Source organism: Nasonia vitripennis, assembly GCF_009193385.2.
Source record: "Nasonia vitripennis strain AsymCx chromosome 3 unlocalized genomic scaffold, Nvit_psr_1.1 chr3_random0002, whole genome shotgun sequence".
Taxonomy (NCBI): domain Eukaryota; kingdom Metazoa; phylum Arthropoda; class Insecta; order Hymenoptera; family Pteromalidae; genus Nasonia; species Nasonia vitripennis.
The window spans coordinates 292496-320294 of record NW_022279621.1 but is presented as its reverse complement, the minus strand read 5'-3'; the positions used below and the strand labels follow the sequence as shown (position 1 = coordinate 320294).

Here is a 27799-nt window from a genome sequence, read left to right as displayed (position 1 = left end):
CGTTGGCGAGATATGACAACGATGTGCCGACGGCCGGGAGAACCGCGACTTGAGTTAGTCTCGCTGCGCTATCCACACGAGTAGCTCGCGCTACTGTATACGCGGATTTGTTGTGAGTCCTGCGAGCATCTCGAGAGCGAACGATATTCGTCCGTGCGTTACCGACGAGTTGCTGCGACGCCCGTCCGAACTGTACATCTCCACGTCCGAGACTGGACCACGTCCGTTGCGTCAAGTACTACTGCCACTACCGAGTTGTAAGTACCTGCACTCTCACTCTCTCACGTCGACAGGGTAATATCTCTCGTCTCTCTTTATCGTTCGTCGAAGTTTGCGGCGTTTGCACCTCCGTGTATAGTTACAATTGAATATACATTTCCTTATCTAAACTTCTCGTGTGTTATTTCCTACGATCCGACCTACGCCGCCTCCGCGGGCTCGTGTAAAAACACGTGCATGATCTGAGTCGGCCGAGCCGTTCCTTCTGCACGCCCGACGTTAATTTACAATAAACTGGGCCCTTCTGGCCCTGGTTATAATACGGCAGGACAGTATTAACCGAGTGTTATAGCATAGATAAACTCAGCGTACTGAGAGCTTGACATGACGCGTGTAGCAGCCTGGGGTATGATAGAACAAAGTATAGCTATAGATATGCTCACTGCGTAGAGAGAGCTAACCAAGGTGTAGAGAGAGGTTAGCGCGCTGTAGAGGCAAGAGCGTCACGATAAGACGAGCCGCATGAACCCCTTAACAATAACATTAGATTTTTACATCAAAAACATTGTCTTATTTTATTAAAATATTTTTTTATTTATTTATATGTGAGGCAATATTTAAATAAATACGTTGGTAATAAACATTTAATAATAATTGTAACAGTTATTTTTATAGTTATTTACAGATTCATAGCCAAATAGTACACGCAACAATAAAATTAACTTATTGGCAGGCTGTCTCATTATTCAAAGTTACTTTATTGTTGGGTGCATATAAATACGGAAAAACAGGCTTTAATAGAATAATTTTGCATGAATCAGTAAATTGCGTTATTTGAAATCTATGAATGATACATTGGAAGTATTCAATAGATAAGTAACATTGATTTTAATATGTGTGAATATGATTCCAGGTGTAGTTCTATTGTAATAAATCAAATGTAATTTATCACATTTTGTTATGCTGTGGAACCACCGCTGCTTAAGCCAGCTTTTGAGTCAACAGGTACTTGTTTTAAAAAGCAATCATCTAAAAATTGAGCCATTGATAAATAGAGATGCTCTTTCACACCAGCCAGACTATGACTTACATCTGGATATACCTAAAAAATTATATGATAATATTAAAAATTATAGTACAAGATTTTCATGATGTAAAATAAGGTTAACGGTATAAAACATTTTTTTTAATTCAATGAGAATAACTGATTTATGCATTTGTACAAAAACGGACATTGAATTGTAAATGATTGTATGTTAAGTTTGTAATAATTGCGTGGTTTGGATATTTAATGTACATATAATTTATAAGAAAGATATATCTCGTTCATGACATAGGATTTGATGACATAATTGTAATTATATAAAATAGTAGAACGCAATACAGAGCTATATTACCACGATAGTTCTCGCGAGATGTCTCGTATTTTACACGCACACACACTCATACCACTCATACTCAATCTTGTTTATACGTCCAAAAGACGTGGTCAGTATAATGTTAAATATTTATTATAGTCAAAACGAATTTTCCAACGAGATATTGCCACGTCCCTCGTCGCCAATAATAAGTACGACACTTGCTTGCAGATCTCCAGCCCGGAGAGCTGGAAGGCCGATCTGTCTGTGCTCCAGATGTAGATTCCGTGTGGATGTCTGTCGACTTTTGGTTTACCGGTCTTCGACCTTGGCCTTTCCGCTCAGAAACTCTTGCCTTCGCACAACCGTTCTCCGTCCGTTTCAATAAACTGTTTCAATTAACTTCGTGTCATTTTTACAATAATTACATTTTGCTGACTGGCCAATTATAGACATGCTTACCCCTTTCGGGTCACTATGGTTATTCGCTGGGATCGCACTTTTGCGCAGGAGCCTGTTCGTCGCTGGCCTCCTCGCTCTAATCTGACCTGTTCGGCTTCGCGTTGTCTACAAATCACCTCTCATAACCCATACATACATACCGATACCTACATTTCGTCCTGCGCACGTCTCGTCCTCTCCTACTTCGCAGACGCGGGCTTTTCGAATATGTCGAATGGCCTTCAGACCGTTACAAGTTGATAAGATCCCAGCATTATTTATTTGTGATTTTGAAATTCGTAACTTTCTTATAATTTTTTTCTTGCGTTTATATCGCCCTGCTGAAAATTCCGGATTAAAATAGATAGAAAAAAATGAATCAATTCTAAGACTATGTCTTCTTAATATGAATTAAAAGGATTTAAATCGACTAAAGCGTAAAATGTATAATATGAAAGTCGATTGGAATAAATTAAAATGTGTCTATTACTATAAATCAAGATATATAGAATTATAGTTGATTCTTTTATCAATCAAATCTCATTTTTTAGCTGCTAATAATTTGGCATTCGAATAGATCAAAATCTTTTCGCAAAATTACGAATAAAATGTATTAAAAGAAATATGGTTATTGTTCTGGTTGTTGGAGTCGATTAAGGGGTTAAGCCTGGGTTAAATCCTGCAAAAAAATCAAAAAGATATTCTTCTTACCAAACAATTTTTTATTTAATGTAATTAAAAAAAAAATCTACTGAAAATATATAAAATATACACCATTTTTATCGAAAAAAACATGTATATATACCTTGTAAAATCATTGACCAAAATTCATGACATTTCACTATATAAATAAGTGTTTTTAGTCACTTGCCATGGCTTTCTGAAAGATCCAGACCGTCTTCTTTACTCTATCCGGGCTTAAAATGTACCTCAAACATGCCCCCTCAGACTGATCGAGAAATATTTCTAAAAAATATTAATTAAATATTGCTAGCAACAAAGTTTGTTGATAGCAATGTTTGATTAATATTTTTTAGATAAGGTCCATTACCCCAAAGTCAAAAAAAAAATCAATTAAATAGCTGTAGTAGATGCTGAAAAATGTTAATGCAAAGATAGGTAACGTGCGTGCCGCGCGCGCCTATTACTACATATACGCCTCTCCTCCGGCGCTGCTCCGTCCCCCACCACTTGATTGCGAGCGCACGCTCGGCCGTTTTTCGTGAACTTCACGACGGTTCTTCGCATGCTTCCAGGCACTTGATCGAAAAACTGAAATCTACGTTTTGTAGTGCACTATGTCAACTTTTCAACCCTTTTTTTAAAATTTCAATCGGACTTACAGTACAGCATACAGACCTGCCGGAAAAAAACGCACCGCAAACTTTGAATCGCGATTTTAAGCAAACTAATAACCCGACAGCACCCAACTTTTGCACATATAAAGAACATTATAATCCCTACGTTTCCCCAAAATTTTAGCGCTGTAGCTCAAAAAATGACTTAGCTATTAATTTTCGAAAATCGCATAATTTTCCAGTTTTTCCTAGTTATCTCAGGACCTAATTATCTGATTGAGGCGTTTGACCTCTCATTTTGTAGATATTTCTAATCTCTACAAATCATCTCGTTGAGGCATACTGATAACTTCTTTAGTTTCAAAGTTATAAGCAAAAAAAGACTAAAATCGCGTTTTTTATTTTGCAATAAATTGCTAATAACTAATAAGGAACGGAAATGCGAGTGAAAAACATACCTTTACATCTGCTTATTATCCTTTACATGATCGCACAATCGGTTTGCTTCAACAAATTATGTCACAATAAGGCAGTTTTAAATCCCTACAGCCTGGCCTAAAAAATGAATATGTTTACGGCATCTTCTAATGTTCTTCCCCCTTTTTACAATTTTTGTTACTTTATCTTTACAGATGCTTACAAAGTTTTCAGCAGCGCCGCTTGTCGCAGGATGATATGGCGGTGAAAATGTGTGCTTTACGCCCGTATTTTTCAAGAAGTTTCTAAAAAGTTTACTCGTGAACTGTGGTCCGTTATCAGTGACAAATCAATTACTTTGGGTCACTTTGAGTGTGCATCGATAATGACAAGAAACATCCAACGGTTAAAGAAAAGTCCTAGTGCATACGAGGCACTAGGTGTTGCGTACCTGTATTGTGAGGCGCAGCGTCGCACACTTCTCTTAAGACTATCTAATTTTTAAAACAATTTCGTGATATCTTTTTATTTTAATCGTCAAGCAATTTCGTTATCTATAATATAAAGTTGACTATATTTTCGTGCTTTATTTATATCCAGATGCAAAGCATAAATATTATGCTGAATTCGGTCGCATATCCTAATTACTTGTGGCCCTTTGCCAGATAATTGATCACATTTTAAATATTTTACAAAATTAAAAACGCCCACCGGGCAAAAAAAAATGAAAAACGCCCGCTAAATTTTTGTTTGCCCGCCAGTCTGAAAAAAGTTACTTTACGCCAGCTTAATAGGTACGGAAAATGCGAAAATCGTGCTTGTGTTACAAAAAAGACTTTATTTACCTATTAAGTGGGCAATAAAGTTTCGCTTTTTTAAAAAACCTTGGTTTTGATGTATTAATAACATTAGATTTATCTTTCTATAATATTCAAACAAGCGCATAGTTGCCGTGTCAAAAAACAGTTACGTCAGCTCCGCGCATGATAAACTGCGAAAATACATCCGAGCGTTACAAAAAATATCGTATGCACCAAGGGCTAAGTGGGATTTTGGACCTCATATGGTTGCAATACTCGTCTTCGGCTCGCAGACGCACTCACCTTCGGCTCGTGCTAGCTCTCCTCGAGTCGTACTACAAACTCCACACTCGGTCCAAAAAAAAAAACAATTTACGCCCTTGGTACACAATATAATATTACTTTTATTTACTAATAACCAATAATTGACAAATATTTCTTACATTAATATTATTATTATTCATACTATTTATCAGTCGCAATGATAGCTCTACTATTAAATAGAGCTCTCGATTGATAGGTCCACTGGGAATAACGCTCAAATCAAATATAAAGTTGAGAGTAACTCTCAAATAAAACGCATTAAGAGTAACTCTTAACTAACCCTCAAATTGACAGTTACTCTAAACTTGGAAGTAACGCTCGAATGAGGGTACGAAATTACCGCCAAGTTAAGAGTAAATTTTGAGGGTTTTACAATCAAATTTTGAATTTTTTGGAAGGGTATCAAGATTCAAAAATCGATCCAGTCGGGTTTCATAATTTAAGTGGTTATAATGCGCATTTTATTATTTCTGAAGTCAAACCATTTTCCAGGGAAGATTGATTTACTGCCTCTGACAAGAGAAAAATATATTTCATTCACGAAGCATGTAGAAAAAAGTAAAATTAAATTTAGATCATTAGATTCATTTAGATTTATGCCTACATCACTTGAAAAATTGGCATCATATCTTCAATAGTATGCGATCCCCTATTATATGAAAGAGAAATCCATTTTGGCGTTCTCCGTTTCTCCGGTTCTGCGGTTCTCCGATTTCTGGTTCTCCGGTCCTCCGGTTTCCGAGTTCATAATTTTTTTATGAATTAGAGTGATCTCTATATTATATAAAATCTCATTTGAATCATCAATTAATTAACAACCTTGTGCAATAGCATCGACTCAAAGGTAACAATTTCAGATCCGTCTCACCGATCGCCAAAGCGAACAGCATCCCTCCATTGAAACCAAAAAAGTCAATATAAGCACAAAGTTTCAGTTATTAAAATTATAAAACACACTTAAATGAGAAATAATATAAATGATAACCTGCGCAGACTACAAAACGTTTCTGTTTCTGATACTAAATTATCTATGACTATGATTTACTGATCTTAACGCATACATATTATGCATACATATCGCTTCTACAGGTCAGAGTAGAATAATTAGAGAAAAATATAATAAAAGTTCATTAATGAAAAACAGAAAAGTATTTATATAAACTTAACCTGCGCAGTCTTCCAAAAGTTTAGTCTACTTCCGATAGTGCAATAAATTCAAGCGAATAACTATGAAAGTATATTCTACTTCCGTAGAAAATTAAGCATATTATGGCAATAATTATATCGTCAACGCATGTTAAAATGACGTATATCTAGAAATACTAGAAAAACTTTAAAATAAACTTATAATATTACCTTATTTTGACAAATTTTTGTACAAATATCTCCATAATATGCTTAATTTTCTACCAGAATAGATAATTTTAATAATCAAAATAATAGGATTCACCGATATTACTGCTTCTAGAGGTCAGAGCAGAATGAGCACTGGAACCAATTTTTCACGCTATTTATACATATTTTCTCGCACACGCAGACGTCATTGATGAAAAACAAGAAAATATCGATACTAATATATTTCGAGTGAATTTAGTACATTCCAAACAATCTTGATGTTTAAAATATTTAAGTTTTACTGATTTTTACCAACCAAAATTAAGAAGATAATTTACCTATTTTTAAGTATGAAAAAATTGTTATTGATGGTGTCTCGTAAAAGGTTGTAATGTCCAATATTCTTGCAATTAATAGAAAAAGAAATAATCGAAAACTATGTTTTCTATTCTTTCAACGTTAGCTAACTTTATTATATTGTTACCCAACTTTCCCACCACCGGGGGTTGCCACCCTGTCGAGTGCCCGCTTTTTAGGGCTTGGTGTGGGGGCTCGTCCTGCGAGTCTTCGTGGTCGCTTCGGCTCCGGTGACGGGAGCGTGACGTCCTGAACTCGGGTCGTCCTGGCGTAGCGGCGAAATTAGGCTGATGCGGGATACCGCCTCTCGGGATCAAGAGTAGCCTCCCTGGCAGGATCCCCGTAAAACGGGCACAGCTGTCAGGCCTCTCCCCTGACCGAAGTCGGGCCTCGGGGTCCCCGAGGACGACCTATGGACTGGTCCGAGGCTATAGGTAGCCCCCCATTGCGTTCGGGAGGAGGCGCAATGGGTATTTCATCCAACCCCTAATCCCAAGGTGTGAGCCATCGTGCTGAGGGGACTAGTTGGCCGTTGGGGTACTAGTCGGTCGCAATCGATGCCTCGGGGAAACCTGGCGAAATCTCCGAGTATCTAGGATTACGGCCACATGCGGGGCTCTGTGGTGGCGGACCTTTTCTTCCCTAGCTACTCGTGGGACTTTTTATGGAACCTTACACAAAAAATTTAGATGAGGGAGGAAGGGGGAGTGAAGCTGAAGGCTACAGGGCGACACCACCTAGTCAGCTGGAGGTGGAGCACCCCACCGCGAAACCGAAGGGGAAGAGTGTCAAGGGCAACACTGCCTATAATACTCTGACCCGATGGATTACTGGGGCAGATAGCACCAGTAAAAATCTGAATAGTGACCCCGCTGGGGATTCTTCGCAGAACCCAACAGAGGTCGTAGCGGGTGGAAGCTCTGGGGAACCTTCGGATCATGTGGACCATCCCAAAGGGAACATGGGGTACCTCATGGTGGAACCGGGAGCTAGAGGATCTGCGACGTGAAACGGGGACCTTTAACAGGGCCAAGAATACTCGCGATAGTGTCGATTGGCGGATTCACAGAGAAGCCCAGAGGCTATATAAAAACCGCAACAATACGGTGAGAATCAAGGGATGGAGGGACTACTGCGAGGATATCGAGAGATATCCTGACGCGGCCAGACTCCTCCGGATACTCGCGAAAAATCCTGAGGTATGGCTTGAATCAATCAGACTGCCTACAGGAGAATACACAACCTCGGTAGAGGATTGTTTAAAACTACTTCTGGAAGCCAACTTCCCGGGCTTTTGGATATCCGATGAGATGGGGGATGAGAGCTCGGGTTGGAATAGGCAGCAGAGGGCGGCATGGGTTCTGTCGGCGAAGGTCATCACACCAGAAAAGGTCAAGTGGGCCATAAGGAACTTTCAACCCTTCAAGGCGCCGGGCATCGACGGAATCTACCCGGCATTCCTTCAAGAGGGGCTTGAGGAACTGGTTGGCCCCTTAGTAAAGCTCTTCAGAGTAAGTGTAGCTTTGGCTCAAGTACCTGAAATATGGAAAACGGCCACGGTTGTGTTTATTCCTAAGACAGGGAAGTCAAGTCACACCACCGTCAAGGATTATAGACCTATAGGTCTTAACTCCTTTGTGTTTAAGACACTAGAAAGATTGGTGGATAGATTTATTCAAGACGATATCCTAACCGTGCTTCCTCTTCACCCTAACCAGCATGCGTACAGGGCGGGATTCCCTACAGAGACTGCCTTACAATCGGCGGTTTGGCGCATTGAGAAGCAGCTGGAAAGGGGGGAGGTAATAGTGGGAGTATTTCTAGACATAGAGGGAGCGTTTAACTGCACCTCTATCGAAGCAGTTGTTAAAGAGGCAGGACTACATGGGATGCCTGGACCATTAATAAAATGGCTTAAGGGCATGCTTACACGCAGGACTGTGATCTCGCGTCTTGGAACCGTAACGGTCTCCGGCAAGGTCAATAAGGGATGCGCGCAGGGCGGCCCTCAGCTAAGTACCTCGGCATTGTTCTGGATAAAAAGTTAACCTGGGAGAATCATCTCACGGCCCAGTGCGATAAATTCCTGGTGGCTCTCTGAACATGTCGCAGGGCATTTGGCAGTACATGGGGACTAAGTCCCCGGATTATACTGTGGCTATACAGGGCCGTCCTGGTACCTCGTCTGGCCTACGCCGTGTTCGTCTGGTGGCCAAGGGCGGAACTGGCGGGTGCTAGGGCAGCGCTAGAGAAACTCAGGAGACAGGTGCTAAGGGGCACTTGGAATCCTTGTGAAGGTGGAACCACTCCATCTTACTATCATTGGGATGGCTGCTAAGATAGCGCACAGGCTCAATGCGTACGGACAATGTATACAAGGCACGAGACACACTCAGCTCCCGGGTGGGGTGGATCTCTTGCTGGAATTTTCCATCAAAACTGATATGATGATCCCGCGCTACTTCTTTGGAAGAAGATACGGGGTCGTGATACCGACAAGAGAAAAATGGAAGGCCATATGTATTTTTTTTCTTTTATTTTATTTATTTTTAGCACATCTATTTATCTAAATGCTGCAGCTGTTTTATGTAATTTCATATTGTGGTATTTAGCCCATGCATTCTTCTTAAAAGTAAATTTTGTGAAACGGCTGTAGCATTTCAAGTATTCAAGCGCATTAATTTATTTAAATGCTGCAGCCGTTATATTAAAATTTCTATTATGGTTTTCAGTGCATGCATTTATCTTAAAATGCTGCAGTTGTTTTGAAACGCTCATCACTTCTTCTTACTGGTCCTTGGTACTTTTTTAATATTAGATTTTAATGAAATAATAAGTCTAATATTTATTAGAAAAAGTAATAAATATTTGCAAATCTGAACCGTGGATCCAAATTCAGATTTGGAATAAATCGATTTTACTTTAAATTATTATTTAACGAATAATATAAAAAGAAAATTAATTTAAATGAATTAAATAATAATAATAATAGTAGGTCCGGGATTGTGGGTAATGGATATGCAACGCAATAATTATAAACTCTGTTTATATTTAAAATAGTCTGTATATTAACAAAAATAATTTAACATAAGAATAATGCCTATTATTGCTATTATTCTTTTTAAATCAGATTTAGTTACAATTTTGTTTATTTTTTGATGAAGACTTCTGTTATGCGATTATTAAATATTATTAAATTCTACGCTTAATTTTGCAGTAGAGTATGTGTTAGAGCGCTTAAAAGTGCTGCTCGAATTTTATAATTATTAAATTCTACGCTTAATTTTGCAGTAGATTTCTGTATATGTACTAAGGCGCTTAAAAGTGCAGCCAGAGTAGACTAGGGCGCTGGAAAATGCTGCCACTAGTGCTTGAACACAGGCCTCGCATGGCCTTTTATAGGGCGCTAAGCGAGCGCTGATCGAGCCGCCGAAAATATTCGCACATTCACACAATCATACTATCATTCATTCATATTTACATTTATCATTCATACAAACATACTGGGATGCGCACGACTCGCCGTCGCTCGCTTACGCTCACATATACATATAAATACCGTTACGCAACGCGCTGCTGCTAATGCTGGCTTGGTAGCTGGAGAGAGAAGGGGGACGCGCACGCACACATGCGCGTCGATGGTCTGCCGTCGCTGCGTTGACTACTGCGTAGCTGCTGGTTTCGTAGGAGGTGAGAAGAGTGGGGACGGCCGAAATATTCCGTGCGCTCGCTGCATAGGCAGAGTCGGATGTTTTTTAGGATTTTTTTTAAATGTATATGTTCGAGGAAGTTACACGCCGGATCGTGTATAGGACATTACACTTTTACAAAATTTACTTTGAAAGCAGACAATCTATGCGACTCAAGCATTTTCCGTGTAAATATGGCGTGCACCAAGGACTAAGCGGGCTTTTGGCCTCGTGACTTGTCTGCGGCTCGTAAACGCCCTCGCCTTAATGCGGAGTACAATCACGCTCAGCGTTAACGAGTTATAACACTTATTAATAGTTATGTATGAAAGCTCTGTTCACTAGAGTGGTTGATATGTAACTGATTTGTTTGAATTGCCCGCGCGCTTATATACCGGCCGCGCGCGGTCCTTACGGCCGATTAACGACAGGGCGGTCTGACCATTGGTGTTTTGGTAGTCCGCCGTTTAGTGCTGACGTATGAGTTGCTGTCAACTTCGGCCCGTTTGGTGGGTGTCGTTGTCCCTGTACTGAGAGAAATGTAGAGTTAGATTAACCGGAAACTCGCTCAAGCGCTCAAGCAAATGTTTTAAGGTTGAATCTAGCACTACCGCTGTTTTTACCTGGGAGTAAGCATAAGTATAAAAATTGAATATTTAATAAGTGATTCATTGTTTTGGCATGAAAATTAGTATACAAGTCCTCCGAGTACAGTTTATCTTATTTGTAAATTTTCATGATTCCAAAGCAGAAGGTTTGTTTAGCTCTGACGAGCTTACGGCAACATCGGGTTTTAAGGGCAATGCAGGTCTACGGCTTTCAGATAAGCCAAGAGACTTTACAGGTATGTCACATTGTTCTCTGAGGGCTTGTAAACCATATTCATGGCTGAACAATGCATTGATTTATAATTATTTAAATTTTGTGCTTCAGCATAAGTATACAAATTTTGAGGTTAAGAGGTTAGGTTGTACATATTGCAATACTTATTCTCAAATCTTTCGCAAAACTTTTCCAAATTCCACGAAACCAACAGGTCCCTTACAAATTTGTCACTCATTGTAATATTATATGCTAAAAAACATAGACATATAAGTAAAACCTCACATGTTTGGCGCGGCTGATATAGCGCGGGGAGGAGCTAAGTTTGGACTACTGCAAACTCCGGGAGAATCTGCCTGAGTCCACCGCTAAATCAGCTGTGGTCGTCTAAGGCTAATATTACAAGAAAATGTACGGCTATTCTAACTCTTCATTTCTCTCAGTGTGTAGCTTTTCCCTTTGGTCGTCGTACCTTTTGGGTTCTTCCAAAGGGATGCTTAGGATATCCTTACACGCCCGCCTGCCGAGGAAAAACGTGAATCCGGTGAACCGAAGGATGCGAGTGCCGTGCCGATTATCCATGGATTTTCCTTGACACATGTGAAGGGACGGTGACAACGGCTTCCAGCGAGTGACCTAACCTGAATCGTGCAGTACACAGGATGGGTAAGGAAACGGATGGGAATGAGTAGTGTAGAAAAGGTAAAATATTCTATAATTAATGTTTATTATTATTGTTAGCATCTTTTACGTTACAACTGATTCATATGTGACTAATTATGACATGTGCCTCTTTGGCGGTTAAGTACTTTTTGTGGAAACTGAACTTAATTGCTTGTATAAACTAAAATTAACACATTTTTTTTATATAACCAAATGCTCGGACAAGTCTTGTCAATATATACATTAACATGTCAGTACACTTCACATAGTCACTATTATTAGCACTGTCATTGATTATTTTACACTTGCAGGTTTTCACCGGCTTCTGATTCGCCTTCATGGTCATCGCCACCTGGGCAGCCCAATAGGACCAGTGCTAGCTGCTCCAGTGTGAGGCCCTTCTCGTCGAAGTCCGGATCCAGTTGCTTGATTTTCTTGGACAGTGCTGCTCGTTGTTTGCGTCTCTTCATCCTCTTGGACTGACTGAATGCTCTCTGCTTACCTGAGTTTCTTATTATTTTACCTGATTCATCTCGACGCCATCGAGGGAAGATTTCCATTTGAACCTTATTTCTAATTGTACTTTTATTTGTAACATCCCGTACAAGCTCCGCAAAATAATTTTATAAATATTAAATACTAAATTATATGAAACAACATTTTAGATTATACAAGAGCATATTATGCTTCCCCACTCCCAATACGAAGCTACGCGCCACAGCTGACAGCTGACCTCAAAGCAGCAGTACAACAGCAGTGCCACGAGCCAGCCAGCGGCAACAGCGGCAAGCAGCAAGAAAGCGGGGAAAGCGCGCAACACGCGCCTATATCTATATAGACCGAGCGGCGAGTCCAGCGGTGCAATTATAATGAGAGTAGGAGTAGAGAGCGAGCGGCGGCGCGGCGTGCGCATTATATTCTAAGTGTGTAAATGATTTTTGTATATAGGTGTGAATGAGTGTGTGCAAGTATAAATGTGATAGTTTTTCGGGCGGCTCGATTCCCGCTCTCTCCGTGGCCTATAAAAGGATCCGCACAACCCGTATTAGCTCACTAGCTCCAGCGCAACTTAAGCGCCTAGTCTCTTCTCAAGAGCAACTCACGCCTTGAGAAGATAAACGACTTAGAATTATTTCGAATCGTTTCTATATTTATAAAATTTCTAGTAGTCTAAATTTATACTTTATGTTTAAGTAGCACTTCGAATACTTTTTTCTGCTTTACTTTAATTCCTTGCGTAGTTTTTTTAATTGACACTCCAGCTTAGTTCTGCTGTACGGCTGTGCACCCCTCGTGTTTTAATTGGTTTATGATGACCTGCCACATTATGTTTGGCCTTTTTATATGCTCCCCCTGTAGGGGTATCGTTTAAACGGCCTCATGCCTTTTGGCCTTCTTTTTTTGTGTGACTTATTTGTATCCTTATAGCCGTATTACTTTCTTCACAATGTCAATTATTATTTTGTTTGATGCTAGGAAATCGATTCCAAGTATCAGTTCTGTATTGTTTTCTCTGATAATGATTGAATTTGCTTGATAGTTTGTGTGTCTTCTTTAGTACTAGGTATTTGTTGTATGTTAATTTGTTTGTTTATTGTATGTATTGCTTCTAGTTTGTGTAGTATTTCTAACTTGTCTATTTGTTCGATATCTGCTGGGGCTACCCGGGTTCCCACGTAGCTTGTTTGTTCGTGCAATATGTTCGGAGTATTCTTCCTCTTTCTTCCATTACTCTTTCGACTGGGTTAGATTGCGGGTTGTTTGGTGTTGTTGTTGTGATCTCTATTTGGTATTTGTATCCCAGTTTTTTCCAATGGCTGCTTACGAATTGACAGCCTTGGTCTGTAAGGAATTTTCTTGGTGCACCATATATCCTTATAAACTTATCTTTTATGTGTTTACATATTGTTGACGCTGCGATATTTTTAATTGGCAGTAGTTTTGTGAATTTTGAGAATAGGTCTAGTAGGACTATGATATATTTTTTTCCCAGTGATGAGGTGGGTAGTGGTCCGTATAGGTCGATTGCTACTATTTCTCTTATGTTGTTTGGTAGTTTAAAATATTGTTTGCCTTCTGTTTCGTGTGTGTAGCTTTTGGTTTCTTAAAATATTTTGCATGATCGTGATATTCCCTTGGCTAGTCTGTAGGCGTTTTTTTATTATAAAATTATTTTTTATGGAGTCATAGAGCTTTTCTGTTCCAAAGTGCAGGATTGTTTCATGGCTTGCTTTGACCACTGTGTGTGCTAGTGTATTTGGTATGGGAATAAGGTATTTGTCATATTTTAGTATTCTTGTTATGCCATTGCTGTCTATTATTTTTTCTTGGGGTTTGGTCTGATTGATGAGTTTGCTTGTCCAGTTGTCTGTCATTTGTTGGAGTTTTATTTGTTTCTTACAGTGTTTCCATGTGATTTCTAGGCTCTACATATTTCTGATTTTTATTTCACTTTTTGTTGTCTGTGGTTGCTTGCATCCTGGTAGCATTCTTGATAATGTGTCTGTTCTTATGTTGTCTTTTATTTTAATATGTTGCCATTCGATATCATATTGCTGAATGTGTAGGATCCATCGAGCTGTTATTTGCTAATTTGCATGTTTGTATAAATGTTAAAGCTTTATGATCTGTTCGTACGATTATGTGTTTTCCTGCTAGCCACATATGCCATTGTTTTAATGCCCATGCGACTGCTAGGCCTTCTAGCTCTGTTACTGTATATTTTTGTTCTGCGGGTTTTAGGGCTCGACTTATGTATCCGATTATTTGTTCTTTTCCTTTTTCGATTACTTGGAATAGGCATCCTCCTAGTCCGATACATGATGCGTCTACCTCGATTCCTAATCTTGCGTTTTTCGCATTAGATATAGTTCGGATGCTTCATGGAATACTTGCTTAACTTCTGACATTGCTTTACGTCGTTCTTCACCCCATTGGAACTTTTCTTCTTTTCTTAGTAGTTTTTCTAATAGTTTTGTTTTTTCGGAGAGCTTTGGTATGAACTTCTTGTCCCAATTTGCAAGGCCAAGGAAACCTTGAAGTTGTTTTTTGCTTTTAGGTGTGGGATATTCTAATATGGCTCTTTTCGTTCCTTTTCTCATTTTTATTTTATGCTCATTTATGATGTGCCCGAGAAAAACTACTTCTTGTACTCCTATTCTTGATTTGTCTTTGTTTATGGTTAGTCCCCCTTGTCGTAATTTTTTAGGACGTTTCTTAGTCGAATTATCATGTCTTCCCATGTTTCCGTGAATAGTAGTATGTCATCTAGGTAGATAATGACTTGGTTTTCTAATTCTTGTCCAAGTACTTGGACTAGTGCTCTAATGAATGCTGCCTCGGATATATTTAATCCGAATGGTAGTCTGAGGAATACATATGTCTGTGATTCAAAGATGAACTTAGTGTATTGTTGGCTTTCTTCGTCTAATTCGATTGTCCAGAAAGCTTTATTCATGTCCAGCTGTGTAAACCATTTTGCATTGTCTATCTTTGCTAATATTTTATCGATTGTTATCGGTCTCGCGTGATCTGCCTCTATTTGGTTAATTGCTTTACTTCCATCTAGGCATGGTCGGAGTTCTCCGTTTTTCTTCTTTACAATTCTCAACGTGTTGATGTATTGAGTTGGAGCACGCTTGATGATTCCTTGTTCTTCAAGTATTTTAAATTGTTTTCGTATTTCTAGTCTTTTTTTCTTGTGATGGTTGGTATAGGTATCCTTCAAGTGGTTGCTTATTGTGCATCTTTATGTGATGTTTGTATCCTTTGATTTTTCCGGTTTTGTTGCTGAATACGTTCGCGTCTTCTGTCACGATTTTATTTATTTCTTGCTGGTGGGCGTCTTCTAAATCAACCTTTTTCAGTGTAAACAATTGTTGTTCGCTGTTCTCCATTTTGCTGGTGAATTTGAGATTCCTGAATATTGCTTGGTTTAGTTCAGGTTCAATGATTATATTATTTCTTTTTATGCAATCATATCCCAAGATAATGGAGTTAGATAGGTTGTTTATCACAAGGTGTGGGTGTAGTATTACTGTCGTTTGGATTGGCTGTTTTGTTTGTGTTCTCTTTTAAATTTGTTGGTTTCTGAAATTTGGACTTGTTCTTTGTTATTTTCTTCTGTATTTGGTTTTTGCAATTGGTAGTTTTTTTTTTTTTTTTTTTTTTTTTTTAATTCGTCGATCCCGAAACTGGGTTTGTCCATTTTGGTGAGGATGGCTGCAGCCTCATTAATTGTTTAAGGCTCTCTGAGTTCGAATTTGTCTTGTATGCGTTCCCCAAAGTGTAGTTTTAGTTTTTCGATTATTCATGTTTCGTCTCTGAGAGAGAGAGAGAGAGAGAGAGAGAGAGAGAGAGAGAGAGAGAGAGAAAGAGAGAGAGAGAGAGAGCTTATTAGCTACTTATTCTGCTTTGCGTCTTGCAGCAATGGAACAAAGTACAAATAGTTTGTAATAACTATATAGGGCTTTAATTATAATATGTGCATAATTATGATAAAAAGTATATAATATACCTGTTGGCGAAACAAAATGCCTTTTTTTGCCATACTTCGTACTAGAACCATTGATTGTTGAAATTGAACATTATCATCTGCAGTGCCATGTATAAGATAAAACATCCTGTTACGTAAATGTTCGACTTTATTACTAAGATCAGCTTCTACATAACCTTGGTAGTTAGCAGTAAAGTTTGGCGATCCCATATATCTTTCAGCATATGCTGAATCTGTGTAAAAAAAATTATTTTCAATACTTTAACTTTGACTAAGAAATTAATACAATTTTTACTATTATAAATTCGAAATGTTGGTCGTATTATTCTAGAAATAAGGAGGAAAAGGTCTGTTTTGATCCAATTTTTGCACTTACAAGAAGAGTTCAATACTTTAGATCATAGCTTCAGATAATACTTTGAAAAATGATGTTTTGGCCCAAAATAGGTCATATTTTAGTATTGAAGTTTAGTCTGAAAGGTTATATTTGGGAAGATATAACACTAAGCATTATTGAGAATCTGTCGTAAACCTCGCAGACAATGCCCCGGTTTTAGTATGACACCCTAGTTTATGATATGGATATATATTTATTTATTTATTTATTTATTTATTCATTTAATAAACCATATACATAAGCATTTATAAGGCTTCCTATAGAGGCAAACAAGTTGCCTGTACATAGGTATGGTACAGTGCTTCAAAAATAAAAAATAAAACAAAAGAAAGTTAGATAAAATAAAATACTAAGACTGAGACTAACCTTACATAATGTTGATTATTTTACGCCGGTTTCATAGAAGTTAAATTTTTATTTCTAATTTATTTTATACTATTAGATTTCTTATGAAATCTTTTAATCTATTTTTTTACGACTTTTCTAAGTTTTAGCTCTTTGAGATCATTAAAAAGTAGGTTGAAAACTCTAACAGCCATGTAGTAGCTGTTTTTCTTACTTATAGTTTTACTAATTTTTGGCATCGATACGCTCGTATTCCTAATAATTTTTGTGTTTTTTCTATAAATATCTCTTAGTTTCGTATGATGTTATTGTTTCTAATTGGAACAATTACCTAAAGGTCAAGGAGGACTTTCGGGTTTCAAAATAATTGATGTTTATAATTTTTTATACCTTCTTTTGTACTCCTTGTATCGAGTACAAACAATTACTATACGCCTCGCCCTAGACAATTTTCCAGCGTAACGATCATGAACATCCACTAGCGCGTATAATGTTTCGTCGCCAATGTAAGAGTTAGATATTAACGTTTTTTTCTTTTTTTTTTGATCATATTGATCTTTTCAATTAGTCTAAGCTTTACTCAATTTTTTCAGTAATTAATGAGATGATGAGAGATACCAGGGGTAATGAAATCATAATGGCGTGTAATAAGCACCAATTACAAACTCCTAAAACAAGCAATATCAATTGTAAGTATTGAGTCAAATAAAATAAAAAAATTAACTTTTTATTGCTTAATTACACGTTTTGACTGTCTCAATACTTAGTTTCTAGTCGACTATAGAGTCTAGTCGACAACAATAAGGACAGCATAATCATCAAGATGATATATCGAACGGTGAGTGGTGTAAATGCGATACAGATGATTTTTCTTTTTTTCCTAATTATTCAATTATGGCACATACACCCACTCTAGTTTTTTTAGACGCTGTTCCATCGACGTCTGGCAACCAGCGGCAGCTGTCAAACGAAAATAGATGTAAGTATTAAGCTTGTCAATATAGATTTTATTCTATTTTTGTATGCTATAATGCAAAGCTTGAAACTTAAGTTTCAGAGTCGTCAATACAGAAAGGTCGCAAACGCAGCAGACGGGTCAGTAGTAGTAACAGTAGTAGCAGTGGTTCTAATAGTAGTACCAGTAATTCTAGTGGCAGTAAAAATTCTAGTATTATCAGTAGTAACGGTACAGACACAGCTGAAGAAGGTAAGATTAAAATAGTGTTCAAGTTTTTTGTTACATTCAATTAATTTTTTAAACTATCTTGATCAATTTATAGGTGTTTCTTTACAGACCGGTAAAGGAAATGAGCGCTCTAGATTTTGAAACGGTCCGCGAAAGGTTAATACGCGAACGCAAAGGATTCGAGACCCGAGGATAGCAAAGCGGGAGAGATGCACATTCGAAGAGCGATAGCAGTCTTTGATCCACCCGGTAATATCTATTGAGTGGACAAAAGACCTCCCTATCCTCTGTAATGGCCGAGCCACCAGAGGAGAACTGCTCGTGTGTAGAGGGAGATGAGTAGGGTATTCCCACTACGCATATCCCGCACACTTAGGTAAACCACGCAGCTATTAGACTGATGTGTGAGGTACTACCATCTTACCATGAGTCTAGAACCAGATGCGCCACCTAAATGCAGGGTACTACCATCCTACACCGGTGACACAACTGATGGGAGGATGGGAGTGGGCAATGCTAAACAAGGGTTAACATAGTTTATATGTTTTAAATGTCTTTCATTTATTTATTCAATCATTTAATATTCAATTATAAGCGATGCTGGATCTCAGTCTACAAGGAGAGGGAGTGGACTGCATACATACTCTTCGAGAGCTTGGGGCTCATGGACTACTGGGTATGGTGGAGACCGGAGCAAGCAGCGAGTACTACCATTCGCACGTTTCTCAGTTGAGAGCCAGATCATGAATGCTCGCTGCTGGCTCCGGGGCTCCTTATATACCCGGGATGCTCCCTCTCTCCTGTGTTTATGGGTTTAGAGGCACCCAGTGATTGGGTGATTATGACAGTCCCACCCTGTCAGGTCCAGGAGTCAGGAGGAGTGGTGCATGTGAGTGACAAGCCTTCTATAATTAACAATAACTAATAAGTTTTTTAATAGGTGTACAGGGTTGGACTGTGCTAGTCGAGGTTCGGACAAGAACTGGACTGCGGTAGCCGCGTCGGTATAGCAGCTACACTGAGAGACTTTCGGTGTAGCTGCTATTCCTTAAGGTCTTGTGGTGCCTCAAATCGTGGTAGTAGGCGCTACTCTTGCAATCGGAGTAACAGCTACTCCAATTCGGCGCAAAAAACTCGACACAGCTAAATGTCGTACGAAGCACAAATTTGAGTGTATCGCATATATTAATAATATAATTGTTGGAAATTGTTGCGTATAGAACGTCAAATAACTAAAGCATTAACATTTTAACCGTTTCTAACAAAACAAAAGAAATTATCATAAGAAATATTGGTTTACAACTCATAAGAGTATTTTGAGGTTATTTCGTCTGCTAATAGGGCCGCTACTAGATGGAGCCGCTGCTACACTCGTCGGCGCGTGGGCTACGCCGAATCGGAGTAGCTGTTACTCCGATCGCAAGAGTAGAAACGCCATGAACTTGAAGAGTAGTAGCTACACCAAAAGTCTCTCAGTGTAGCGATACGAAGTGAGCGGAGCTTCCCCCACTCTCTCGCCATATCTTGGATTCCCCACATGTTATCTGCGCGTACGCCATCTACCAGCGCTTAGGTAGACTATTTTCATATAGCTACTAGCGCCACTCGGTCGGTAAATTGCCTACGCCAGGCAAGTTATCTGTTGCTGTTCTCTTATCCCCCGGGCTGGGCCTGCCGTCTCAATTTGTAATTGAAAACAAATCGATACGATTTTATTGTTACTTTGGGTACGAGATCTTTGGAATCTATTAAAAAGTGCTGTGCAACGTGTTAAGGAATTAAATGTTAATGAGAGATTATCTGTTAATTGCGCTGTTGTCGAACATGTTGCAAACAAATGATACAAGATGACTGTCCTTTATACAAATGGCATTATAAAAGAAGCTGTCTATTGGCCGAGCATCTTGCTGAATGAGCGCGACACACGGTCATCAACCTGATTGGTCGTAATTCGTAACCACCGAGCTAATTGACTGTTTGTACTGACGACACTGGAGGTGGTGGTGGTGGTAGTGACAATGATGGCGCTAGCAGCGGGTATATCTATATTTAAGCAAGAGCGTTCATAATATACTACATAATAGTATAAAAATTACCAGTATTCGACCAGCTACATGACAAAACGTTGAAGGGGATTTTTTGCTTCAATAAAAAAAGTATGTACATCAATAATGATTATTACTATCGCTCGAATAATATAATAATATTATTGTATATTATAGTAGATGCATTTAGAAGGCCTCAACAAGATTGCTAGTGGAGGCTACCTTCGCGCGAAGAAAATATCCGAGTTGGAGATTGACCGTCATCATATGGCGACGTCACTAAAAAAGGTCAAGACACGTTTCAGCTCGAAGATTGGGACAGTCCTCGACGGAAAATTCTAAATTGTTCTCCCTCCTCGTGTATCTTTTGCACTGATCAAGGATTTCGAACTGTATAACAGCTTAAGTGCTCAAGCTAATAAACTACAACTTTTTTTAGATTATAAGGGCAATAATGGCATTGAATTTACCACAGTTTGAAATTTTTTGTAAAGAAAAACAATTAATATGAAAAAGCGAGTACGTTTTCAAGAGAAATCGGTAGTATATTTAATGTGTACGTGGTTATATGCCTATAAAAATGCACGTCGGGGAGAGTGAGAGCCAATAGCCCGTGATCAAGAATGTTTCCAAATGAGGATTGAAAGAGCTGATAAAATTATAACGGTTGTACTTTTGAAAAAACTCGATAAAATAATTGTAAAAGATAATATTGTTCACAATGATGGTTTTTCTCAATAAAAGTATTTTTCATTTGACTGTGTCTATTAAACATTACTTAATACCTTTATACCAAACCTAATCATCATGCATGTAGACGCAAAAACATATATTTTTTTATATTAAGTACTTATTTCACCTGCTGTAATTATAAATGGCGCTATACTACGTCGAAAGTAATTGGTTGATTATTCCACCATCGCTAATCTGACTGGTTGTACTTATGTAAGTATTAGTATAATCACGCAAGGTTCCATTTAAAGGGTAAAGTAAGGCAACGGACACGTGATTGTGTCAGTAGCTATTATGGATACACGATGGAAATATCTGTTTACCTCTTTGCTGTGTGGTCCAACAGAATGTGGTAAAACGGTGTTTGTAAAGAAGTTCTTATAGGATCTCAAGCGTATGTGTGATACCCGAATCAAGCGCCTCATTATCGGGGTATATAAGGATCTTCAAGGCAAGAACGTGGAATTTCCTAAGGGCTTGCCCCAGACTAGTGACTACGCTAATGATTCTCGTCCTAAACTTGTAATCATTGATGACTTGATGCGTGAATCTTTTATCAGGGTAGAGGACAACGTGATATATCTCTAAACGCACAATACATTGTAGTTTTAAAAAATTTGCGAGACAGATCTCAGATACAGCATCTATCACGTCAACTCTGTCCCGAGGATCCACGATTTTTGCAAGAAGCTTACTGGGACACTACCTCGAGGCTGTATGGATATCTTTTACTGGATTTAAAGCAGAACACACCAGATAACTGCAGGTTTCGCACCTGTATTTTTCCGGACGACAAATTGCATTACGTTTACGTGTCACGTAATAAAAAGATAAAGGGCGGCGACACGCCGAATCTCGTGCCAATCATCTCATTGTGATGGATTTGACTAAGAAGCGACATCCCTTTACTCGCAAGGATGCTGTCATTTTAGAAGCACTGTTTCATCTGAACAATAAACAGCGAAAGGCTCCCTTGCAGACAGCCGATTCGAAAATAGTGCGTCATATTTGCCAGTGCGCCTTGAATGTGTTGATTGGTAACGTTCGACTGGAAAAGTCTCATAAGTCACGCTTACGCAGACACGCAAAAACTTTGAGAAAACTAGCCGAACCTTCTGTAAGCTGGTCGAAAAAGAAGAAAATTATTGTACAATGCGGTGGTTTCTTGCCTGCATTATTAGCACCAATCATTGGTACACTGCTAGCTAGTATAATTAGTAAGTAGACAACATGGAACACGCCAAAAAGATGGTGCTCGTGCTGCACAAGAACGTTGAACGTCTTCAGAGTGTGCTAGCAAATGGCTGCCGAGGTAACGGTGAAGGTTCTATACTAAAGCCAGTTCAAACACCCGGTACCGTACTGACTAGATTGGATGTTGAAATAGTGATCGAGAAAAATGGGGTCAATATCGGTCGGTATTACAACGATATTTTCAATTTAAGGATGCTGATAGCAATAATAAGGTTATGAAAAAATTGAAGAAAGATAACCGAGAACAGCGACAAATAAGAATAAACGACTACAATGAGAAGACAACGGCGATGACAATTATGATGACAACGAAATACAGAGGATCGAAGAAGAGAATCGGATCGATGCAGGTATCATAGAGAGTGTACCTTTAAAATTCAGACAGAAAGCTGGTCACGTATTGCGGAAATTACGAGTTAGTGGCAACATTACTTGGGATGGGAACAGTGCCAATAGGTGGCATGCGTATACACAATGCCAACATCATCGAACTGATAAACGATACAATGAGAAATAGAAAATGCCTACCACCAATTGGTCATACGCAATTTGCCGTTGCTCTTCGTGAATCATTTATACCAAAAGAATACATCAGTAATAAACGCATTTGGGATAGCATGATAACTAGTACATTAGGTGTTGATCTACCTGGAAATTCTACACCAGTACTGCCAGGTGGTGCTAGAGGAGCTATTTTACGCCAGGTTTTAACGCCAGGTGGCATTAATCGTCTATTTAGTACGCCACGTCGCCGTGCTGAGAGTGCTGGTCGCGCAAGCAGCAGTACTGTAACAGCAGTGAAGCGGATGAAAGCAGCGGTGGTATAGCAGGAAAGCGGAAAAAAAATAGCCGCAGGTCAAGTGAGTGCGAAAGTAGTCGTGTCCAATTCTGAGATCTCAACATGGCGACGATTGAGCGGGAGATTCAGATTGATTGATTTACTACCGTTTGAAATGCATGTACCCGGATACAAATTCTGTGGCCCAGGTACAAAACTAGCGAAACGTATTGAACGTGGTGAAGTCGGTATCAATCCGTTGGACGAGGCGTGTCGTCAATATAATCTAGCCTACTGCGATAAGCAAGGCAACTGACGCAAGGCTGATCGAGTTTTAGCTGAATATGTATTTTCGCGAATGCTCGCTGATGAAACAGCCGGTGACGAGCGCACGCTGGCGATTATGACAGCCTGTTGCATGGTGAGCAAGATAACTTTAAAAAAATTTTTTTCACGTATCAGAAGAGCACTGAAGAATAAAAAAAAAGTTCAAAAGAAATCAGACAGTAGCAGCAGCAGTAGCAGCAGTAGCAGCAGTGGTAGCAAATCTGATCACACTGTAAAAAGAGGGGCTAGAAAAACAACAAAAACAACGTAAAGGGAAAACAATTAAAAAAATGACTAAAGATATAACGCAAGATAAGTAGAAGAAGAAGATTCGAGAACATTTATTACGCGCCTCCACATCCGGCAGCGTGCACTAGTATTAATACACATTTTCAAGCTACACGTGGGAGGGTGTAAAACAGTAAAAAAAAGAAAAAATTAATCGCGAAAATGTGTTGACTGGCTCGAGAGTCAAGATGCGTATAATCTACACCGGCCAGTTGGACGTCGATTTGCGCGACGTAGTTATAATGTGCGTAATTTGGATGACGTGTGAGTGGCTGATCTCATGGATTTGAGATCCTTAAAAACTTACAATGACGGTTACGCTTATATCTTGACTGTCTTCGATGTTGTCAGTAAATATATGGAATCTGCTGGATGGAACCGATCAAGCAGAAAACTTCCAGAAATACCGCTGAGACTTTCTTGCGGGTGCTGTCGAGAAGCAATAGTCGTAAACCAATGTGTTTCCAGACAGACAAGGGCAAAGAATTTCTCGGTTTCGAGACGCAGCAAGTCTTGCGCGATAACGACATTGTACACAGAGTGGCACGTAGTCCGGATACGAAGGCTTCTATCGCTGAGAAAGTGATAAGAACTATTAAAGAGCGAATTCGGCGATATTTCACTCACAAAAATACACGCAGATACATTGACGTGTTGCAGAATATTATAGAGGCGTACAATCACAGCAAGCACTCAGCGACAAAAATAACACCAGCATCTGTGACCTTGTACAACGTTAACAAAGCGCGAGAGAATTTAGAACGTCGTTATAATAATAATAATGAGCAAACTCAACCCAAAGTTCAAAGTAGGTGAGCTGGTTCGTGTCAGTCGTGCACAAAGCGTCTTTGACAAGGGATACGAGAGCGGTTGGACACTATAGGTATTTAAAATTGCACGGATTTCTCTGACACGTCAACCACCCGTATACTATTTACAAAATTTGTCAGGTGAGGACATAGACCGTTGTTTCTACAGGAAGAAATTGAGCAGAGTCAGAAAGATTCTTGATGCAATATTATTTGAAATAGAAAAAATTTTGCGTAGAAGAGGAAAGGATCATTCGAAGGAGTATTTTGTCAGCTGGAAAGGTTATCTAGAAAAGTTTATTTCCTGGGTCAAGGCTAATCCAGTTTCGCAAATATGAAAGATCAGTTTTACATTATTCTGCCTAGCAACAGCAGCATGAATTATTTCGAAAAAAAAAAAACACTACAACGTATTATATTACACAGTTGCCACAACATATCAAATTACAAGGTTCATGGCTGGTGGCGCTCATAGAGATTCAGACCCCCTTAACATTTCAACACGTGCCACCCGAGAAAGAAGAGAGAAAAATTTCGCTAAAACGAATTCCTCCCACGAAATTGGAGACGAATCAGCTAAGGGTGGAAAATTTTACAATCGCAGAATCGATGATTCGTCCAGGAAATTACAAAGACGTCCACACTCTGGTTGAGGAGATAAATAACTTAGAATGTTTTAGTGGGCATTTAAAGGTGACAGTTGAACGTGGTAGCTATGTGACAGTCAGCAGAATCTGTCAAAAACTAGCTTCTTTCAGTTCAGTCATGAGCTCTATTTATCGGAAAAAGTGCGAAAAATTCTTGGATTTATAAAAGATAGGCAAATTCTTTTTTATGATACGTGCACGAAAAAGGCCACTTTCCATGCATATAAAATGAATGGAGAATCGAGTTTTTCTTAGCAGCAGGAAACAACTACTCCCTTGGGAGAAAAGTAGTAAGTAAAAAAGTACTTCCCAAGAGAGTAAATTTTTCTGGAAAAAATTACTCCATTGGGAAGAAAAAGACTTTTCCTCCCAGGGGAGTAGTTTTTCCTCACTCTGCAGCCTATCCGATGGATGTGTGTCTTTATAAGTATTTTCAAAATTTTCAAAAATTTCAAAATTTTCAAAAATTTCAAAATTTTCAAAAATTTCAAAATTTTCAAAAATTTCAAAAATTTCAAAAATTTCTAAATTTTCAAAATAATCGAAATTATCACAATTTTTGAAATTTTCAATATACTATTGTTCTACTTTGAAAAGCCCTCGGATTTCCCATTCCTTTTATATACATGATAAGAGGCTTATTCGTGCACTTATCATAAAAAGTACGGTGTGCAACAAGGGAGAAGTGTCTTTTTCAGACTCGGGTGATGTTTTGAGAACACATCTGTTAAGGAATCTTTTCGCAATCGTGTAAAAGAATCTAGTAAAGTTCTGAAGAGAAAAGCCGAGGTAAAATTGGACAAGTTTATGGATTGTTCAGGATATAAAATTACACGATACGGGGATCCTGCTCAGTTGCATCTGCTCGGCGGACCCGTCACACTGCGCCGCAAAAGAAAGTGAGGTATTGCTAAGAAAAAATGTAAAAACACTAATAGTAGTGTAAAGCACACGTCAAGAAACGGCGTAAAGAAGAGAGGCGTGAAGAAGACGAAAAAGAAGAGACAGACAAGTCGTAATGAGAAGAAGAATCCTGGGAGGGGACGAAAAAAAGAGCTGAACGGCTAGAGATATTTTTTACAGTTAAAGATGGCGTTCCTACACAGTCATTCGTGCGAATGTGTAAAGTCCGAGCTACTATTGTTTGATATTCCACCTACGCAAACTACAATCAAGGGTTCGCACTGGGTTCAATATAAACCGATATTATCTTTGACTGATGACTCACCGATAGAATTTGTAATCACCGGGAATAGTGATAAATATCTCGATCTAGCTCATACAATGCTTAGTCTTTGTGTAAGTTTGAGATGCAGCGTAGACGAAGAAGATGTACCTGAAGCAAACCGAGCAGCTTTTAGACTTTTTACAATTTACATTTTTACAATTAATAATTTGATGCACTCACCGTTCAATCAAGTAGATGTTTTTTTACAATCAGAAACCTGTGTCGCCGCCTACCAATGCCTATGCTTACAGGGTATACATAGAAACATTGCTGATTTATGGCTCTGCCGCTAAATCTTCTTACTTGTCGACTGTTTTGTGGTGCAACATTACGGCAGAAAAAATGAACGATACGGAAAATCAGAACGTCTTGTGAAGAGACGAAAATTTCTTGCTATAAATAAACCTGTGGATCTTATTGGACATCTTCATACAGATGTGTTTAATCAGGAGAAGATGCTGATTAACGGAGTTGGAGTGAGAGTGCGCTTAGTGAAATCTCGTGATAACTTCTGTCTGATGGATCCATCGGGTTACCATGCTATACACATTGAGGAGGCTAATCTTTTAGTCAGGCGTGTTAAAATCAGTCCGGGTATATTGCTAGTACACGTTCAATCACTCTCAAAGACTACGGCTAAATCCTTTGACGCGTGTTGAAGTCAAAGCAATTACTATGCACAGCGGTGTACACTGTGAAACATTGGACAATATTATATTGGATTAGCTGTCAAAAAGAATTAATCTAGGGTTTGTTAATAACAAAACTTTCAATGGCGATCGACAGCTTAACCCCTTCAATTTCGAACATTTTAATATAAATTTTCTATGTTTGTACGTTGACGGCGTACAGGTGCCTTCAAAGCCACTATAATCGAACTTTAGAGCTAAAAATCTATATGTGGATGCGTATCACACACTATTCTCTCGTAAAGGTATACACTTTCTCTGGTTCACATGGTTAACGCCTCTTTGCCTTCGATTTGACTCCAGATTTATCTGCTAATGACTGCAGTCATTGGAACTTGATCAAACACGGCAGTGTTAGATTAGAAGTACGTTTCGCCGATGCTCTAACAGAAATGGTCAATTGCATTATACATATATGCAGAGTATGATAATATTTTGGAAATCGATGCTTCACGCCAAGTCATTGTCGATTTCAGCAGTTAAATCACAGATGTGGCTTCCTACTACTGCTACTGTAAACATATATAATATGAGAGGAGCGGTCTTCTTTTATCTGTTTACTTACGTTCACCCCTTATATTATACACTTCATCAAACATGGATGAGGTCATTGACATCCAGTTCTTCAAAGGTACCAACTATCGAAATATACCGAAAGAGGTTGCTGTAGTGTCTGTTAACGGTGAATTCAGCGGTTATTAGATGGTGAAACCAGCAATACCTCTTCGTTATCTTAGTAATGATGTACAAAATCAGAACAATTGACTGAGTCAATTTCATCACGGAATCGACTACTCAGAGGGTGAGGTGTCACTGAAGACGGTTCAAAAAATATTAAGAGAACTTTCAGAAAGAG

At 38.8% G+C, this 27799-nt stretch overlaps 1 protein-coding gene across 1 annotated transcript in view; it reads right to left on the bottom strand.

Moving 5' to 3' along the window:
• Window positions 1-845: 845 nt before the first annotated feature.
• LOC100679968 (venom dipeptidyl peptidase 4) overlaps window positions 846-27799 on the bottom strand; it is a 297831-nt gene continuing 270877 nt past the window's right edge. The window contains exons 9-10 of the mRNA XM_031925590.1: window positions 16240-16451; window positions 846-1321 (exon numbers count right to left, since the gene is read on the bottom strand). Of these exons, the coding sequence (XP_031781450.1) occupies window positions 1178-1321; window positions 16240-16451 (356 nt within the window). The 3' untranslated portion in view covers window positions 846-1177. The remainder of the gene's footprint in view (window positions 1322-16239; window positions 16452-27799) is intronic.